General features: G+C 39.1%; 1 protein-coding gene across 2 annotated transcripts; it reads left to right on the forward strand.

The window, feature by feature from the left end:
• Positions 1-7,549: 7,549 nt before the first annotated feature.
• On the forward strand, positions 7,550-20,439 carry LOC131236072 (probable LRR receptor-like serine/threonine-protein kinase At1g56130). Of its 2 annotated transcripts, XM_058233160.1 has the most exons (4): positions 7,566-7,808; positions 17,736-17,907; positions 18,893-18,964; positions 20,131-20,439. In XM_058233160.1, the coding sequence occupies exons 1-4, from the start codon at positions 7,694-7,696 to the stop codon at positions 20,204-20,206; spliced, it is 435 nt and encodes a 144-aa protein (XP_058089143.1). In that variant the 5' UTR covers positions 7,566-7,693; the 3' UTR covers positions 20,207-20,439. The 2 variants fall into 2 exon arrangements, with proteins under 2 accessions (XP_058089145.1, XP_058089143.1); XM_058233162.1 differs by lacking the exon at positions 18,893-18,964 and having other exon boundaries at positions 7,550-7,808.
• The last annotated feature ends 861 nt before the right edge of the window (positions 20,440-21,300 follow it).

Here is a 21,300-nt window from a genome sequence, read left to right on the forward strand (position 1 = left end):
AAATTGCTTTCTAGGGTTTTTAATCTCTAAATAATTCCAACTAAAATCATAACCCAAAACAAAATTACTACTTCCATTGCAACAAATGTTGTCAAATTTATGTTTATATCATTTTCTTTGAGTAAAAATTTAGAGACCAAATGAATGTTTAAGAATTCAAGTGGTCCATGGTTTACAATTTAAACTATTGGTTGGTTGGATCCACTGGCTATAAGTACGTTTTTATAGGTTCTAAACATATGAGCACTCAAAAAAAAAAAACAAAAAAACAAAAAAACAAAAAAACAAAAAAAAAAAAACCACAGCCCAAGCTGTTCACGAGTCGAGCTAGCTCGAATAACTCGCTCGACTCGGCTCGAGTCAGCTCGGATTGACTCGGCTTGAATGGTTGAGTTGAGCCGAGTCAAGCTGAAATACTGCAGCTCGAGGTGAGTACGAGCCGAGTTCGACCATGACCCGTTTTAACTCGACTCGACTCGAACTCGAACTCGACTCGAAACTCGAACTCGTGCTCGACTCGGCTCGTTAGAAATAGGTTTATATATATATATATATATATATATATATATATATATATAATTGTAAAAATTAAAAACCCTACCTCACGTCCCCACCCCACCCGCAACTGCCTCCCTTTCCGTTTCTCCCTATTCTAATTTTCTTCTCTTTCTCATCTCTACCCCACGGTCCCCACCCAGCCCGCTGCCCCTGCTCGCCGCACGCCCACCCGACCAACATCATTAAGGTAAGTTCTTTTTCTTCTTCTTTTTTTCTTCTTTCTTGATTCTGTTGGAGAATGGGGTCCACCTGATGAGTGGCTTGGATCTCAAATCGGGTTCTGTGATGGCCCGCCTGATGAGTGGATGGATTAGATCTCTCATGTATCTGCCTAGCGTAGCGTGGGTATAAGAACAATGGTAGGATGTAGGAGGTTGGAGGTGAAAAGGATGGAATGGATTGGCTACTTCCCGGAGAATAGGGATGCAGGATAGGGACGCAGGTTTTTTTTTTTTTTTTTCAGAGAACGAGATACGGATTGGCTACTCCCCCTGACACGAGCCCCAGAGGTGGTGGTGGGTGCTCTATGGGCCCCACCATGATGTATATGTTTCATCCATTCTGTTTGTCCATTTTTACATATCATTTTAGGTTTTCATCCTAGAAATTAGGGGATATAAATTTCAAGTGGACCACACCACAGGAAAACAACATTGATTGGATATCCATCATTTAAATCCTCCTAAGGCCCACTGTACTGTTTATTTGACATCCCATCTGTTGATTAGGTCATAAAGACCCAGATGAAGGGAAAAAACAAAGATCAACTTAATCCACTACTTTTATGGCCCTGAAAAGGTTTTTAATGGTCGAAGTTCATTCAACACTGTTTCCTGTAATGTGGTCCACTTGAGACCGGGATGTATCTCATTTTTTGTGTATTACCATAAATTGATCTAGAAAAATAGATGGACGGAATGGATGAAACACATACCTCATGATGGGGCCCACAGAGCACCGACCACGAGTAGCCCATCCGTTTCAAAATAAGTCAAAAAGAGATTTGTTGAAACGTCATCTCAGGCATGGCTGTGAAGCTCCTCCTTGGAATCTACGCTGGAGGAAAGGATTTTGTGTGCCCAGTGGTTGGTGCTACTTGGGGCCCACCATGATGTATGTGTTTTATCTATGCCGTCCATCCATTTTGAAATATAAATTTAGGGCTTGACCACAAAATTGAGGTAGATATAAATCTCAGGTGGACCACACCGTGGGAAAACAATAGTGATTGAACTACACCATTAAAAATCTCCTAGAGCCAACTGTAATGGTTATTTGACATTTAATCCGTTGATTAGGTAATAAAGACTTGGAAGAAGGGAAAAAATATTTATCAGCTTGATCCAAAACTTTTGTGGCTCCCATAGGGTTTTTAATGGTGGGCGTTCAATCAACACTGTGCGGTCCACTTGAGATTTGGATCGAACTCATTTTTGGGCTGATATCATAAAATGATCTGAAAGAATGGGTGGACCGTATGGATGAAACACATACATCATGGTGGGGCCCAAAGTGCTTGGGCTCCACAACCTACCATTATATTAATATGCCTGGATCTCTCACCGAGAAACACCTTTGATACTCTGGCGAAGTATCATAGACAATACGCATGCACTTGAGACATGCATACATGGCATAAAATTAGTTCAAATTAAATTGTCTGAATTATGGGTATCAGTTTATATTTAGGAAAAAATTATGCCCACTTGATCATCTAATATCAAATTTATGAAAAAATATTAGACAGTTAGAAATTAATCCTATCATATGGTTTGATTTCAACAAACAAGTGTTTACCACTCAGAGGTTATGATTTTTTAAGATATGGTGGATTCTGTAATTTAATTTGTTTAATTTGAGTTAATATATTCTAAAAATATACCATTTTTAAGTGACTGCATATCAAGCGTCATAGGTAGGCAAGTAGAGTATCAAGTAATTTCCCATCTCTCTCTCTCTCTCCGAGTTTACATTGGTATACAAATAATTCAAATGAAACCATTCAAATATTGGGTACTGGATTTTATGTATCATGGATCCAAATATGAGATTATTAGATAATCTAACAAGTGTTTAAGAATCAAAGGCCAGGATTGTTCAACTAATCTGATTTTTGGATGGTAACTCAATGAGGGTGGATCCTACGAGGAAAAACCAATTGTACAGGTGATGATTTCTCTTTCATCCATGACGCACACTTATATTGATATACAGTGCCCAAATCACGGCCCCCAATAGTCACATTGATCAAATGGTCCTGATTATCTAAGTATGGCCACCAAATGGACGGTTAAAAAGATGATCATCTATGGTCCAAACCTTATAGGTAAGGCCGTATCCTAAGTGAGCTATTTTGGATGGTCGGGATTAACAGACATGCATGCCACTTACATGGTTAATAAGTCATCAATATTTAAACAATTGTACAAAAAGTACACAGGAAGGTAGCTATGTTGGTAGTAATTGACTTAATTAGAATTACTGGCTGTAAGATATCATAAAAATATAATAATTACAAATTACAATCTCTCTTTGATTTATTTATTTATTTTAACGTAACTTGACTAACCATTTTTATATTTGAATATAAGTGGTAAAATCATAATAATAATATTTTTACATTACTAAAATATTAAATTAATAGAAAAAATATTATACAAATTATTTTTTTCCATACAATACAATATAAAATTATGATGATCACAAATATCTTTTAAAGTCCACTTGATGAATTACATGTGACTGTGGCAACTAATTAGTATCGAATTTTACAAATATTCGGAGAATATAGGGAGGTGCTGCCGATATTGTTTGTATTATATATTTATACTTGTTAACTTTTGAGTTTTAGATGACTACTGAAGAAAACTCAAGCACTCCTGGCCCTGGTGCGTCAATCAATTCTCCTTTTTCTGTGGATGAAGAAAAATTAGATAATAAAGTTGAAACAGCTTCAGGTTCTGTAAAAGGGAAAAAAAGATCGGCAATATGGGAATCTTTTGATGAGATCACGCAACCAGATGGTTCTGTCAAGATTAGATGCAAGTTTTGTAAGACTCTTTACAGCAAGCATTCTGGTTCTTCTACAACTCACTATCAGAGGCATCTAGATAAATGTGTGAAGAGACCAAGAATATCGAAGGGTGGATTGCAGCAACTGCTTTCATTTAATATTTCTGAAGATGATAACTCTAAAGCTGCACTGTCAACGTATAAGTATGACCCGAATAAATTAAATGAGTGGTTTGCGAGGTTAGTGATAGTCAATGAGAAGCCATTCAGCATGGTGGAAAGTAAGGTTTTCATGGGATTTTGTAAATTTCTAAATCCCAGATGTGAGAAGGCCTCTCGATCTACTGTGAAAAGAGAGTGCATGAAGATGTATGCCGTTGAGAAAGCTAACTTGAAAGCTCTCCTTGAATCTGTATCCAGAATAAGCTTGACATCTGATATGTGGACGGCCTCAAATCAGAGAAAAGGATATATGTCATTAACCGCACACTTCGTGGATGTGGATTGGAAATTACAAAAGAGGATTTTAAACTTCCGCCATGTTCCTCCTCCTCATACCGGTGTGGTACTGTCTGATTGCATTTACAACTGTCTTGTTGAGTGGGGCATTGAAAAGAAAATTTCTTCAATTACTTTAGATAATGCCTCGTCTAACGATACGTTGATTTCTTTCTTACGTACTCAGTTCAAGGCTGCTGGAAATTTATTATTCGAAGGTAAAATATTTCAAGTTAGATGTTGTGCTCACATACTCAACTTGATTGTGCAAGAAGGGCTTAAAGCAATTGATTCAACGATTGCAAATATACGAGATAGCGTTAAATATATAAGGGGGTCACCTTCAAGAATGAGTACGTGGAATGACATAATCCAACGTTTGGATTTGAAATCTAAACAGCAGTTGAAGTTAGATGTCTGCACTCGCTGGAATTCCACTTATGAAATGTTGGATACGGCTATACAATTTAAAGTTGCATTCCCTGAACTTGCGGCGCGTGATAAAATGTACGCATATGTGCCAAGTGATGAAGATTGGAAGAAAGCTGAAGATGTTCATCGGTTTCTCAAAGTTTTTTACGACTGCACGAAGATTTTTTCAGGAAATAAGTATCCCACGGCAAATTTATTTCTTCCTGAAATTATTTTCATTATGAACGCGCTTAAAAAATGTGCTGCTGATGGTCCGGAATTTTTAAAAGTGATGGCTCTAGGAATGCAGATGAAATTTGATAAGTATTGGGCTGAATGCCACTTGTTAATGGCTATTGCAGTTGTCCTGGATCCACGATACAAGATAGCAATGGTTAGATTTGTTTTCAGATCGCTTTATTTCAGTTCTGAAAGAGTTTCAGCAGAGACCGCCATTATTAATGCTGCAATTGAAGAGCTGTTCGCATCATATGTTGATAATTCGGCCGATCCATCAAGTGCAATAGGTGCTTCTCAAATTGCGAATAGTTCTTCTACTGCGAGCGAGCGACTTCATGACTTTATGTCTTTTTTAGACGAAGAAGAAACGGAGACGCAGAAAACTGAATCCGAAGTGGACAAGTATTTAAAAGAACCGGTCATAAGGATAAAAGATAATGATTTCGATGTTTTGCAATGGTGGAAGTCTCGAGCTTGTGAATACCCTAGACTTTCTTTGATGGCACGAGACATTTTATCAATTCCAATTTCGACCGTGGCATCAGAATCAGCTTTTAGCACTGGCAGCAGGGTAGTTAGCAAGTATCGAAGCTCACTCGCCTCGAATACAGTTGAAGCACTGATATGTACGCAAGATTGGTTGCATCCAGTTTGGGGCGGTAGCACTTTCGATGCTGAAGAGTATGAAGAGGACAATGAAATTGAAAGCGTGGGCCAGAATACTTGAAGGAATGAAAGCTTTAAAAATTTTCATGAACGGATTTATAATTTTTAATATATTTTAACTATTTTGAATTGATGTTGATGTTGATTGTTGAGGACAAATTATGTTTTTGTGGTATGATATTGATAGTATCTAGAGGTTTATCATTTATGTCTTAGTAATATGGCATTTAATATATATTTTTTAGCCAAAATTTTAATAACTTAACCTATGATGAATGATATGAACAAGCTCGAGCTCGACTCGAGGTAAACTCGACTCAACTCGAACCACTAACTCGACTCGAACTCGACTCGACAGCTTTGGCAAACAAGTCAAGCTTCAATGTTGAGCTCGAGGCCGAGCTCGAGATCGAGCTTGACCTCGAGTACACCATGGACAAGCCAAGCCAAGCTTAGCCCAGCTCGACTCGGCTCGGCTCGATGCCCACCTCTAATAGTACGTGAATGCTGGATTAGATTTTTAGAAATGTTTATAGCACTGGAATTATCACAATATAAGATTATAGAATCTTGTGCTATTCCATAAAACTTTAATTAAATTGGTTGGGCTCAGGCTACCATAACGTAAGGAGGGGTGAGAGGAGGAAGTCAACTATATGCAAAACTTTGAATCTACGAAGTTATTCTTAAATCTACATTGGGCTCATTCCACTTTGTTTACCAAAGTTTTGTTTCGGTTACCTCATGCGCATTTCATAGATGCCTCTTAGCCACTTGTTTACTTTTGAATACTTTTAACTGCCTCTTGTTTTGTTATCTCATTAGTTATGATTTGTAAAATGCACTTTGGGGCCTGTTTGATTTTCTAATTCCCTGGGAAATGCCACTGTAAATGGTAATAATTATTTCCCTCCGTATTGCCGCACTCTTCCCCATAATTGATTTGACGGCCTACTTTTTCGATGTAAAAATGGTAAATACAGTAAAATATTTGTGGGTCCTATAATGATGCATATCATATATCTACACCATCATTCATTATGTCAAATGAATTTATGATATAAGCCAAAAAATAGGCATATCCAAAGCTCAAGTGGACCACGCCATAGAAAAATGTGAATCAAATACTTACCGGTAGAAACTTCTTAGGGCCACTGTTTCTTTTGGTATGGGCAGCTGAGTATTGGATCTACTCCAGTTTTTTTTCTCATATCTCAAAATGTTGTGGTAAAATGAATGGACGAAACATATATGTCATATACATCAAAATGGGATCCAAAAATTTAAACTACTTCTTTTGAATCAGTTTCCAAGACTGAAATTCTCATGAGTATTCAAATAGGTGAAACGATAATAATCATCCATTTTTAGGGTATTTACCGTTTCCAGGTGAAATGATAAAAATCAAACAGGCCCCTAAGGATCTTTAGAAATTTTTAGTATGCTATGTTTTTTCTTTATTATAATACATGTCATTTCTAATTGATTTTCTCAAAAATGATCAAAATTAAGATACAACATATTTAACATGTGGGTTCAAATAAATGGAAACAAATCAATTGCCAGAGAAACACAACCAAGCTTCACGGAGTTGTATATATATTTTTACTATCACCCACCTGATGAGAGATCAACCTGAGTATTGGGCTGAGACATCAATATATCGGTGGCATTCTGATTGATGGATTTGATCTCAGACCTCTTGCGCGATGATGGCAGATGTGTGGTGCGTCGCACCACCTTTATTCCACACCCATGTGTGCTTAGCAAAGTTCTATGACATGGGCCTCTGCCCATGGACGCGGATTACACCAAGCTCTATGGGGTTGACCTTGATGTATGTGTTTTATTCAAGCTGTTCATCCGTTTTGGTAGCTTATTTTAGAGTATAAGCCTAAAAATAAGACAGATCCAATGCTTAAGTGGACCACATCACAGGTTGAACGCCTACTGTATGTTGAAACTTTTCAAGGTCCACAAAAGTTTTAGTTAAAGCTGATATTCGTGTTTTCCCTTCATATGGGCTTATGTGACCTTATAAATAGATTGGAGCAAGTAAACATCATTAACTAGAAAAACCAAAAACAAAAAATTAACTAGAAAAACAAAAACGAGACGGCCGATGCAGTCAAAACACATACATAACAAGAACCCGTGTGGTCACCAAGCAAAGCGCGTCAAGGCGTAGTCAAGCAAGCGTTTTCAATTTAAATAGACTCATCTCCGTTCTTCTGTGACGCTCCAGAAACCAAAATAAAATACAATACTACAGGCATTTAGGTTTGGCAGTAGATTTTGATAGGAAGATATGAAGTCGATGCCAAAATCTCCATGCCATACATTACATGCCTTTTGCTTTTGGTGCATACACCTCTTGTGTTCGGTACAGCGATCCACAGCTCAGACTACAGATCCATCTGAAGGTATGTATGTACCTTTGGATGCATGCATTTGTATGTGTATTTATGTATGAAATCGTAAATACTCTTTTTTTTTTAAAAAAAAATGGGAAATGGGAATTTTATTTATATACAATAAAAGTAGAACTTGTTGGTCTTTCTATATAACAATTTGGTTGGTTTTCTTTCAAAACAGTTGAAAGCATGTGAGATATTGATTTTTAAATTATTATTTTTTGCATTTTATTATCTAAGAAAGAGAGAATTATCATTTTTGGGTGCTTGGAGAGGGAGAGAGAGAGAGAGAGAGAGAGAGAGAGAGAGAGAGAGAGAGAGAGAGAGAGAGAGAGAGAGGGCGTGAAGAGAATATATACTGAACTTTTAGTGTATATGCTTTTGTATCACCTCTGGTCATGGTTGGGCAGTGATTCATGAACGTAGGTATGCGCAGACGAATCGTCTCTTTAGAAATTTCAATTTTTGTTTATTCAATAGAAGTATTCTTTTTTTTTTATCAAACATTCGAGGAAGCGGATTGGCTGGTGTACCACGCACCAGCGATAAAACTGGTGTGGGTACCTGTCGTGCGAAGACGGGAAACGGATTGGTTACTCCCCCTCCCACCCATGGCTAATTGTCGGTGTCATGTGGGCCCACCATGATTTATTTGTTTTATCCAGGCCGTCCATCTATTTTAATAGATCATTTTATGCTACGAGACTAAAAATGAGGTATATGCCAATCTCAAGTGGATCACATTATAGGAAACAGTGTTGATTGAACGTGGATCATTTAAAACTTTTTGGATGCCATATAAGTTTTGAATCAAGCTGATCCTTGTTTTTCTTCCCTTTGTCTAGGTCTGTATGACCTAATCAACAAATTGCATGTCAAATAAAAAGTACAGTGGGCCCGATGAGGATTTTAATGGTGGATATCCAATCACTATTGTTTTCCTGTGGTGTGGTCCACCTGAGATTTATATACATCTCATTTTTCAGATCAAGTACTAAAATGATCTATAAAAATGGATGAACTGTGTGGATGAAACACATACATCATACATCATACATCATGTGGGCCAAATAGAGCACCGAACATCAGCCACCCGGCTAGTGGCAGGGGGAGTAGCCAATCCGTTTCCACGAAGACGAGCCCTTACGCTCCTCGATCTCCGAGTTGTACGAACGGTTCTACGGAGATCAAAGTTTCATGGCCCCAAAATGATGTATTTATTATATGCACACCATTCATCCATTTTTGAGATCATTCCGGAGCATGAGCCAAAAATTGAATCATATCTAAAGCTCAACTAGACCACACCACAAATAGAAGCGGGATAATGATTTTAATGGTTAAAACATTTGTAGGGCCCACCATAACATTTATTTTCCATCTAATCTTTTCATAAGGTCACAAGGGCTTGGATGAAGAGTAAAAATAAATATCATACTGATCCAAAGCTTTTGTGACCCTAAAAGAGTTTCAATGGTAGACGTTGAATCCCTTACTACTTTTTGCAGTGTGGCCCACTTGATCTTTACATCTGTATTACTTTTTGGCTCAAGCCTTATGATGAGCTAGCCAAATGGATGGACAGGTTGGATATAATATATACCTCATTGAGGACCTACAGATCTTGCTGACGTTAATACATCAGCTAGATAGCTTGTGTGTGATACACCGGCCATTACGCTTCCACATTGTAACCCATGTGAGATTTATTGCTTTGTTTTCCCTCTCCCTCGTAAGGGAAGCGGATTGCGTAATGAATCCACCTCGATTAAATATATCATTTTATCCGCTCCGTCCGTCCATTTGACTGAATAATTTTAGTTCTTGATTGTAAAAACGAAGCATATCCAAAGCGCTGACCTCACCACAAGAAAAAGTGTGAATGTAACATCTACTGTTGAAACAATGTTGAGGGTCATAGAAGTTTTGGATCAAGATAATGTTTGTTTTTCCATTCACCGTGTCCATGTGATTTTATGAACAAGTTGGATAACATAACTATGCACCCTAGAGAGGTTTCAACGGTGGAAAATCATCATTCCGACTGTTTCCCGTGTTGTGGTTCACTTGAGCTTTGCATATTCTTTAATCTTTGGCTCTAACTCTAAAATGAGCTGAAAAAATGGATAAGTTGCATAAATAAACTTGTGCATTTACAGTGGGCTAGCAAAGTTTACGCAGTACCTTAAAAGTATACTAATTAACTCAAGAGATTTTTCCTAATGTATATCTCACCTTTTACCTTTCGGCTTTTGAAAACCATTCAAACTTTACTTTACCCAACTAAACCAATGCTATACAAATATGACGCTAGAACCAAAATACCCTTCCAACCCTATTGTCCAAAAAATTGACCCCGTATTGCTGCCCATCCAACTCAAAACGGATTGGCTACTCTCCCGCCATCATCCAATGGTTGGTGGTTGGTGCTCCGTGGCCCCACCATGATGTATGTGTTTCATCCATGTTGTTCATCTATTTTTCTAGATCATTTTATGGTATGAGACCCAAAACGGGGTATATCCCAATCTCATGTGGACCACATTACAAGAAACATGAAACATTGTTGAATGAATGTTGAGATGTGGAGCCACATCTGGGGTCGCTCGATCGATCGTGGCCCCGGCTCGACCAGTCGTGGACTGGCTCGACTCGAACTCCAGCGAGCATCAAGTTTTTAGGTTCGAGGTGCTCGACCGGTCGTAGGCCATGCTCGACTGGTCGTGGTGTCCGCTCGACCGGTTGTGGTTACGCAAATTCGTTTCTGAATTTGATGCGGACTGCGGATTTCTGTGTCTCTTTTCGCAAGGGTGTGAAAGGGAAGTTGCCAAAACTATAAATTGGGGTCCCTAGGGATATTCTAGGGTTAAGGTGAATATTGAGAAATATTTCTAAGGTGTGGGCAAGGGATTTTCTTAGTACTTTCAAGGGAGAGGTTAGTATATTGCCTTGTAATCTCTATTCGTTCTTCATAGTGAAAGTTTGCATTCGTGGTTTTTTACTCTAGTTTGAGGTTTTTTCACGTATATCTTATCTTGTGGTTTGTTTGCATTGCTTTGATCTATTTCTAGTTTATACTTCTTCTTGTTTATCGTTTGTGGGTGAGGCTTGAGATTGGATCTAGGCTCACTGCGTTGTTGGCGTGCTGCATAACAACTGGTATCAGAGCTATTGGTTTAGTTTTATTAGGAGCGATGACAGAAGAAGGGAAAACTAGAATTGAGAAGTTTGATGGTTCAAACTTTGCCTTCTGGAAGATGCAGATAGAGGATTATCTATATCAGAAGGACCTCTATATTCCTCTAGGAGGAAAAGAGAGGAAACCAGAAAAGATGACAGATGATGAATGGTTTTTACTGGATAGGAAGGTTTTAGAAACGATCCGACTCTCTTTGTCTAAGAGTGTCACCTTCAATATATCCAAGATGAAAACTACAAAAGAATTAATGGAAGCCCTAGCCACCATGTATGAAAAGCCCTCATCGTCCAATAAGGTTCATCTTATGAAACAGCTATTCAAAATGAAGATGTCAGATGGTGGGAGCATGACTGAACATCTAAACGAGTTCAATACAGTCACGAGCCAGTTGGAATCCGTTAACATTATTTTTGAGGATGAGGTCAAGGATTTATTGATCTTATCCAGTTTACCAGACAGTTGGGATGGTTTGGTGATTGCTGTGAGCAATTCTTCAGGGTCGACAAAGCTGAAATTTGATAATGTGGCCGGTCTAATCCTCAGTGAAGAATCTAGAAGAAATGCATCAGGAGTTTCAGGGGATTCAGGGAATGCTCTAAACGTTGAAGGAAGAGGAAGATCGTTGAACAAAGGAGGCAATAAACATGGGCATTCTAAGTCGAGGAAGAAGTCCAAGGGACCGAAAGATAAAAACTGGTATTAACATTGCGGCACATGAAACGTAATTGCAGGGCGCTCAAGAAACAAGAAGGAAGCTCTCAAGGCGGGAAGGATTCAGTGAATCTATCTGAAGAAAGTGACACAGAGGCGTTGATCTTGTCTCTTGATGCGAGGAATGAGTCTTGGGTTATAGACTCGGGTGCTTCGTTTCATGCCACTTCATGTAAAGTTCTACATGATTATGTGTCGGTGACTTTGGAAGAGTCTACCTGGGTGATGATGAGTCGTGCAGTATTGTTGGAAAGGGGGACGTTCATGTAAATCAGAAAGATGGAGCGATTTTGAAATTAAAGGATGTCAGACATGTACCAAGTTTGAAACATAACTTGATCTCAATGGGGCAGTTGGCCGATACCGGTTATGTGACAACATTTACTAGTGATTCTTGGAAGATCACAAAAGGTGCCCTGGTAATATCTCGAGGCAAGAAGGAAGGTACTTTATATGTGACTTCAGGATCGTATAGTTCACTCTCAGTCGCATCAACTGGAGTGAATGGGCAGTTATAACATCAGAGGTTGGGACACATGAGTGAGAAATAGATGAAAGTGCTATTGTCAAAAGGGAAGCTACCAGGGCTGAAGTCTATTGACTTGAAATTCTGCGAGGACTGCGTGTATGGTAAGCAGAAGAGGGTAAGTTTCAAGAAGACGGGATGCGCTCCAAAGACGCATCTGTTGGAGCTTGTACACACTGATGTGTGGGGACCGGCACAGGTATTATCTCTTAGTGGCTTACGTTATTTTGTTTCTTTTATTAATGATGCTAATAGAAAGCTGTGGGTCTATTTCTTAAAGCATAAATCTGATGTATTTGATGTATTTAAGAAGTTAAAAGTAATGGTAGAAAACGAGATAGGTAAAATAGTAAAATGTCTTATATCAGATAATGAGAGAGAATACTATGATAAGAGGTTTGAGGAGTATTGTGTAGCAAATGGAATCAAACATCAGAAAACGATTCCAGGGACACCGCAGCAGAATGGTGTGGCTGAGCGCATTAACAGGACCATCCTTGAGCGCGCCAGGAGCATGAGGTTACATGCAGGGTTGCCCAAGACCTTTTGGGCAGATGCTGTGAATACTGCCGCATATCTCATCAATAGAAGTCCCTTAGTACCATTGGATGGTGGGCTACCAGAAGAAACGTGGACTGGGAAAGAAGTGAACCTTGCACATCTCAGAGTGTTCGGTTGCACTTCATATGTTCACATTGATGCAGAGCATAGAAATAAGCTGGATGTGAAGTCCAGGAGGTGCACGTTTATAGGCTACGGGCAGCATGATTTTGGCTACAGGTTTTGGGATGCAGAAAACAGAAAAATCATCAGAAGCAAGGACGTAGTCTTCAATGAAAAAGTGATGCATAAGGACAGTGTGCAAGAAAATAAGGCCGAGGAGAAAGAATTCGTAGAGTTGGAAGAGTTACCGGACACGGGTGTTACAGCGCCACAGGATGATCATGCACAGGAGCATTATGAGGCAGAGCCGCATACACCGGTTGTGAGGAGGTCTACTCGGGAGAGGAGACCCACGGTCCGATACTCACCCTCCTTACATTATCTACTGCTGACAGATAATGGTGAGCCAGAGTGTTTTGAAGAGGCGTTATAGTCAAATACACGGGTTAAGTGGGAGCAAGCCATGGATGATGAGATGGACTCTCTTGAGTCTAATCGTACATGAGAGCTAGTCACTCTACCCAAGGGTAAGAAAGCTCTTCATAACAAGTGAGTTTACAGACTGAAGGAGGAGCACGATGGTTCGAAACGGTACAAGGCTAGATTGGTTGTGAAAGGGTTTCAACAAAAGGCAGGTATCGATTTCACTGAAATATTTTCACCGGTAGTGAAAATGTCTACGATTCGTATGGTCTTGAGTATAGTGGCTACAGAGGACTTATATCTAGAGCAGCTAGATGTTAAGACAACCTTTCTTCATGGGGACCTTGAAGAAGAGATATATATGCATCAGCCGACAGGATACGTGGCACCAGGAAAGGAGAACAAGGTGTGCAGACTGAAGAAGAGTCTATATGGCCTGAAGCAGGCCCCGAGGCAGTGGTACAAGAAGTTCGACAGTTTCATGTCGAGAAACGGTTTTAGGAGATGTCATGCAGACCACTGTTGCTATTTGAAGAAGTTTGATACGTCGTACATCATCCTTCTTCTGTATGTTGATGATATGCTTGTGGCCGGTTCAAGCATGAAGGACATCTCAGATCTCAAAAGACAACTGTCTAGAGAATTTGCCATGAAGGATTTAGGAGTTGCAAAACAAATCCTAGATATGAAGATAAAGCGTAACATGAAAAATAAGAAACTAGTGTTGTCACAGGCAGGGTATATAGCCAAGGTACTTGATCGATTCAATATGGGAGGTGCAAAGCCGGTTAACACTCCATTAGCCAACCACTTCAAGCTATCTAAGAAGCAAGGGGCAAAGGCGTAGAAGGAACATGACTACATGGCTAAAGTCTCATATGCGTCAACTATTGGGAGTCTCATGTATGCTATGGTGAGCATGAGGCCAGACATTTCTCAAGTAGTGAGAGTTGTTAGCAGGTTCATGAACCACCCCGAGAAGGAACATTCGAAAGTTGTGAAGTGGATCCTTAGATACCTGGTAGGTACTAAGGATGTAGAGTTGTATTATGGAGGATCAAAAATCAAGCTACAAGGCTACGTGAATTCAGATTTGGCAAGAGATATCGATAGTAGAAGAAGCACTACTGGTTATGTTTTTTCTCTGGATAGTCCTGCAATCAGTTGAGTCTCTTAGTTACAGAAAATAGTATCTATCAAGACAATAGAAGCGAATATGTTGCAACTACAAAAGCGTGCAAGGAGATGGTGTGGATGCAAGATTTCATAGAAGAGTTGGGTAAGAAGTAAGCAGATTGCAAGTTGTACAATCAGAGTGCAATACACTTGGCTAAGAATTCATCTTTCATTCAAGGACTAAGCATATTGCCATCAGATATCATTTCATATATTCGTTACTGGAAGATGGATTGATTGCTCTCGAGAAGATTCATACAAGTGAGAATCCTACGGATATGCTAACTAAGAGCCACATGGGGACACACGACCGGTCGTGGCCCTTGCTCGACTGGTTCGTGGACCGGCTCGACTCAAAGTCCAGTGAGCATAAGATTTTGGTTCCGAGGTGCTCGACCGGTTGTCATGGCCCATACTCGACCGGTCATGGGGTCCTCTCGACCGGTCGTGTAGTCCGCTTCAACCGGCCGTGTAGTCCACTCGACCGGTCGTGGTTACGCAGATTCGTTTTCGAATCTGATGCGGACTGCGGATTTCTGTGTCGCCTTTCGCAAGGGTGCGAAAGGGAAGTTGTCAAAACTATAAATTAGAGTCCGGTTATTCTAGGGTTAAGGTGAATATTGAAAAATATTTCTAAGGTGTGGGCAAGGGATTTTCTCTTTACTTCCAAGGGAGAGGTTAGTATATTGCTTTATAATCTTCGTTATTCTTCATAGAGAAAGTTTGCATCCGTGGTTTTTTACCCTAATTTGAGGTTTTTCCACATATATCTTGTCTTGTAGTTTATTTGGATTGCTTTGATCTGTTTCTAGTTTATATTTCTTCTTGTTTATCGTTTGTGGGTGAGACTTGAGATTGGATCTAGGCTCACTGCGTTGTTGGCGTGTTGCACAACATGTAATCGGGTCATTCAAATGGGGGCCATAAAAGTTTTGGATCAATTTGATCTTTGATCTTTGTTTTTTTACCTTCATATGGGTGTATATGACCTAATAAAGAGATTGGATTTCAAATAAACAGTACATTGGGCCTTAGGAGGATTTTAATTGTGGATATCCAATCACTATTATTTTCCTGTGGTGTGGTCAACCTAAGATTCATATACCTATTATCTTTGGGATAAAGCCCTAAAATGATCTTTAAAAACGTATGAACGGAATGGATTAAACATATACATCATGGTCCGCTGTGAAAATTCAACGACTAGAAGGGACGCGGATTAGCTACTAACAGGTTGAGTAGCCAGACTCACTACTGAAGTGACGTCATCAAGTTATGTGGGACTCACCATGATGTATGCGTTGTATTCACACCGTCCATCCATTTGGAGATATTATTTTAGGGCATTAAACAAAGAATAAGTCAGATCCAAAGCTTGAGTGGACCCCACCTCAGAAAACAGTGGAGAGATTGATGCCCACTATTAAAATTTTCTAAGAGCTACAAAAGTTTTTGATCAAGCTAATAATGCCGGGACCCACATAACTTGGTGATGTCACTTCAGTAGTGAGTGTCGTTACTTGAGACAAGATCGGGATGCTCTGGCATTCTTCTTAACTCAAACTTGACCGAGCACTTTGTATGCAATGAACTGGAAAAGACAAACCCAAGCGGATCAAAGGACATAGGCGTGGGGCCTCTACGGGTGTTCCGGCCTTAGTGATTGAATAAGACTAATGACTGCAATGGATGTCCTCCGACTTCGTGAAATTGACCAAGCTTCACATGAAATTGACCGAGCTTCACATGAAATTGACTAAGTTTCACATGAAATTCACCGAGCTTAACATGAAATTTACCAAGCCTCACATGAAATTAACCGAACTTCACATGAATTCACCAAGCCTAACATGAAATTGACAAAGCCTCACATGAAATTCATTGCTTCACATGAAATTGACCGAGCCTAACATGAAATTGACTGAGCTTCACATGAAATTCACCAAGCCACACAAGAAATTCACCGAGCCTCACGTGAAATTGATCGAGCCTAACATGAAATTAATCGAGCCTCATTTGAAATGGACCGACCCTCACATGAAATTGACCGAGTTTCACATAAAATTCACCGAGCCTCACATGAAATTGACAAAGCTTCACATGAAATTGATTGAGCCTAACATGAAATTGACCAAGCTTCAAATGAAATTAACCAAGCCTCACAAGAAATTAACCGAGCCTCACATGAAATTGACAAAGCTTCACATGAAATTGATTGAGCCTAACATGATATTAACCAAGTTTCACATGAAATTCACTGAGCCCCACATGAAATTTGACCAAGAACTCTAGCAAGATGTGGAAATCGGATTACTCAGTACACTCTTATCGTACTAAGTAAACTGAGTTGGGCCCACCTTGAATGTATGGAGTCTATCCATACCGTCCATCCGTTTTTCCATCTAATTCAAGGGGTCGAGCCCAAAATCGAAGCATATCCAAAGATCAAGTGGATTATACCACAATAAACAATGGGGATAATGATTTCCACCCTTGAAACCTTGATAGGCCCCACAATGATGTTTATTTGTCATCCGACTTGTTCATTTTTATTTATTTATTTATTTATTGTTAGCTTGTTACTACACCGACTGTCAGTTCACACTTCACTGTTAGCCACCCCCACTAGGGAATCGGATAATGATTTCCACCGTTGAAACCTTGTTAGGCCCCACAGTGATGTTTATTTGTCATTCAGCTAGTTCATAGGATCATGTAGATATGGATGAACGGAAAACACAAATATAAGCTTGATCCAAAACTTCTATAGCCCACAAGATTTTTTTTTTTGGTTTAGGGTTTAGGGTTGTGTAGAAAATCCTAGTTTTAATATCATGTTGTAAAAAAATGAATCATGAGAAATTAATGTATTAGGGAGAAAATGGCCTCCTCATCTCTTTTATTAGTAATAGAAGATACAAAGATATGGTGTCCCAAGGGAGCACCAAAATCAACATAAAACACTCTCTGTAGTTTTCCATTGTGTAAATCTTATTTTAATGGAAACTAAATAAGTTCATCTACATATCTTGCCTTAACTGCTATACAAGGAGTTGCTCCACATATTATTTGACGGAAATAGGTGGTGGATACGTTTCTCTTCTATTGAATCTTTTTTCATGATTCAGTAGTGTTTGTACCACTGATCATTGATGCATACTTGTATGATCGTATCATGACCGATCATCAATCCTAACCGTTGACTCTTAAAATGTTTGCTTTGCTTTGGATGGTGCAGCGGCTACTCTACACTCCATCTTTCAGCAGTGGAACATTTCTGCAACATCTGATTGGAATATAAGTGGGGAACTGTGTAGCGGGGTTGCCCGTACGGGAATCGGCAATGTGAACCTTGGGATCGAATGCCTATGCACTTTCAACAATGGATCCACCTGTCGCATAACGAGACTGTATGTGTTCTATCATGTGCACTATCCATTGATACACACCTAACACACGTATGAATATTTGATTTTGCTTCAAGGGGAATGATATTAATGGGCCCGCAACTTATCTGGTTTCAAGATATAAACTTGGGCTATCAATGGGCTGGGATCTGTTGGGTGGTTTCAAGCAAGGTGTTTCAAAATGATAACGGTGGCTGTAACGGCCACCATCATTACCGTTATGATATGGGCCACAATGGCCGTTACAGCCCCATATAAATCATTATGGTCGTTTTTTATTTTTTTAAAAAAAAAAATTGCTACTTGACCTGTTACGGTTCGTTACAGGGCCGTTAACGGGGCCATCATGGCCTGTTTTTCTGTAACGGCACACGTTACGGCCGTTTCAACCCCATAACGTGTAACGGTTATGACAGTTACCATTATGGCCATTATGTAACCAATTTTGAATACATTGGTTTCAAGGACCACTCATGACGTTTTGGGCTTTGGTCTTAAACAATGAGGGGTGAAACGTATTTCAATTGATAAAGGTTGTGATTCAATGAGGAGTGCTTATTTGAAGGGGTGAAACATATTTCAGCTATTTGGGTGGACAATACAGCTGTCCCAAATTTGGACCATATATTAGGTAGGGTACACTGAACATGCCATGGATTGAAAATAATATTGGTCTGTTGATTAGGAGGTTAAACTTGTACGAGAAAAAAAAATGGGCAGTTAAAAAGAACAAAGTGCGATGATTCAAATTCAATGTGTCTCAGTTGATGACCCAAATATTTGGTACATGGCATGTTTATAGTGTCCCCTGCCTTATCAATGGGCCTAAAACTCTGAAGCGTGTTCTGATGCATCACATGAGGGGCCCATCACTGGTCTCTTTTTTCCTGGCTTATATGAAGAGGAGATCAAGTCCCAAAGCTTGCATGCGCATGTTAAGATATGCCGTTATATAAATTCATTTATTTCTATTTGTTTTGCCCTTCAGGATAGTCTTTTATCAGAATGTTACAGGTCACATTCCAGAAACCATCGGGAATCTGACTCACCTCAACTACCTGTATGTGTTTCTCTGCTCTAATTTGTGTTTTCCACAGATACAAACTTTGATTCGCTAGCAGAGGATGATGGATGATACCCAGGAACTAGAATTGCAAAATGTTCATTGTTTTTATCTTACTATTAGATTGGTGGACGTTTATTGGATGGTTAAAAATGAAAACATCCATGGTATTATTTTAATAAGTGTCCATGAATATAAGGTCAGGATTGTTCAACCAATCTGATTTTTTGTCGGTTTAGTTGGAGTTGATATATGCCCTGTGTACCATTTCTAAGTGCTTGCATATCAAACATCATATGAAGCCAGATTATCAAAAAAAAAAAAACCCTTCCACAAAACAGCTGTTTCAGGACCAAAATAACCTTCCTCTTATGCATGGGGTATTTTGTTCACATTGAGAGTTATAATTAGGACTGGCCCGGGTTCAAGCCCATAGCTCAATGGTTAATAAGGTGTTTTTCAACAATGAGGTCGTGGGTTTGAGCCCATCTTAACCAGTGGCCCATTTGGTATTTGAGCCCAGCTATTAGTGGGCAGATGGGCTACAATTAATTTTGTGTGTGTATGCTTGGGTCTACTTTCAGGCCCCAAAAAATAAATATACTGTGCACAGGCTATATAAAATATCTAATATATGACCTTTGCTAAGCCCACGCAAGTGTACAAGACATCTTATCCATATGCTACCTGATGTTTGCCAATGTGGCACATGAGTGTGAGATCCAAGCCGTCTGTCCATCATAATCTGAGAAAAATCCTACTCATTATTTCTGAGAAAAATCTCTCTTCTTAATCCTCATCTTATTTACTAAAACTTTTCCAAAGAGAAGAAGTGTAGGCATGTACATATTACAAAACAGAAGGTGATCAGAAGCATCCATCAGGTGAGCTTACTGTATTTTTGCTGCAGGCCAAAAGTACAGTGAACTTACCGTTGGATCTGAGGTCTTTAAACATATGGTTCAAAAAGTTAAATTCCTCCATTTTGCAAAGATTGGATGGTCTGGTCCATGTGATTTTGGGATCATAGCCCATCTATGGTGGGTACCTGATGGAAAATTGGATCACTTTATCATGGCCCATCCTTCCTCCTTCGATGACTGCTGTTTCAATGCTTGCAGCTTATTACTGCACTAATTACAAAGTTTGGCATTTATTTGCAGGGAATTGGGTGGAAACTATTTAACAGGTTCCTTGCCTTCATCTATCGGCAACTTAAGGTCCATGCAGTACATGTAAGTTATTTAGGAGCTTCTGACATATAGGCAAGTAGCTTGACCATGATGTTGTTGTTGTTGTTGATGATGATGTAGTTATTGGCAGAGACGATGATGGTCATGATCATGATCGTGATGCAACTGTTGGCAATGATGATAATGATGATGTTGCAATGATAATGATTTAATGAACCACAATGGATTCCATAAGTTTAACAACCATAAAATATTTTGCAATGGAGATAATGAAGATGATTACCAACATCTGTGAGAGTCTTGTGTTCGTTGTCAATGTCATGAATCTTTCTATATCAGGGACTCGATATCATCAAACAAATATCGATGTCATCGAACAGATGTCGATGTCATCGATAGATGCTCGATCCCATCGAGAAAATATAGAAAAAACCTAATTGATTGCTGGACAGTTTTGGAGGTGCAACTCGATGGCATCGAAGGATGCTTCGATGTTATTGACAAGTCTTCAATGCATATCGATGCCATCGAAGGTACCATTGAAGACACACAAAAATGCATAAGTGTGTGATTTGTTTCCTATTCCGGTTGTGATAGTATATATATCAGGTATAATTGGGATTAGGGCTTTCTAAGTTGTTCTTAAGGATTCAAGGGCATACCTAGGGATTCAAAGGAGATTCGAGGGGTTGTTTGAATCAACATACTCGTTGCTTTGTGCCATTGTTTTTTCCATGTAAAAATTCGGATTGTTTTATGTTTGGGTTTGTTTATGTGATTGCGATTACTTTGCCTAATTCTGCTCTGTGTGCTTCCACGAGTCCCAACAAGTGGTATTAGAGCTAACGTTGGGAAGTAGATTGAATATAAAAGCAAGGTATATATCAATGACATCTAACATGAAGTTCGATATAGAGAAGTATTCCGATAAAAAACAATTTTGAATATGGAAAGTTAAGATGAATCGCATCCTAGTTCAACAAGGATTGGAAGATACACTCCTTGGAAAGGATCATAAACCATGAATGAAGAAGAATTGAATAAGTTAAATAAAAAGGCCAATATCTTAATCCAATTGTGTTTAACGGATGATTTTTATTTTTATTTTTATTTTAAAGGTGGACACGTGCCACTAGCATT

Source organism: Magnolia sinica, unplaced genomic scaffold, assembly GCF_029962835.1.
Source record: "Magnolia sinica isolate HGM2019 unplaced genomic scaffold, MsV1 ctg183, whole genome shotgun sequence".
Taxonomy (NCBI): Eukaryota; Viridiplantae; Streptophyta; class Magnoliopsida; order Magnoliales; family Magnoliaceae; genus Magnolia; species Magnolia sinica.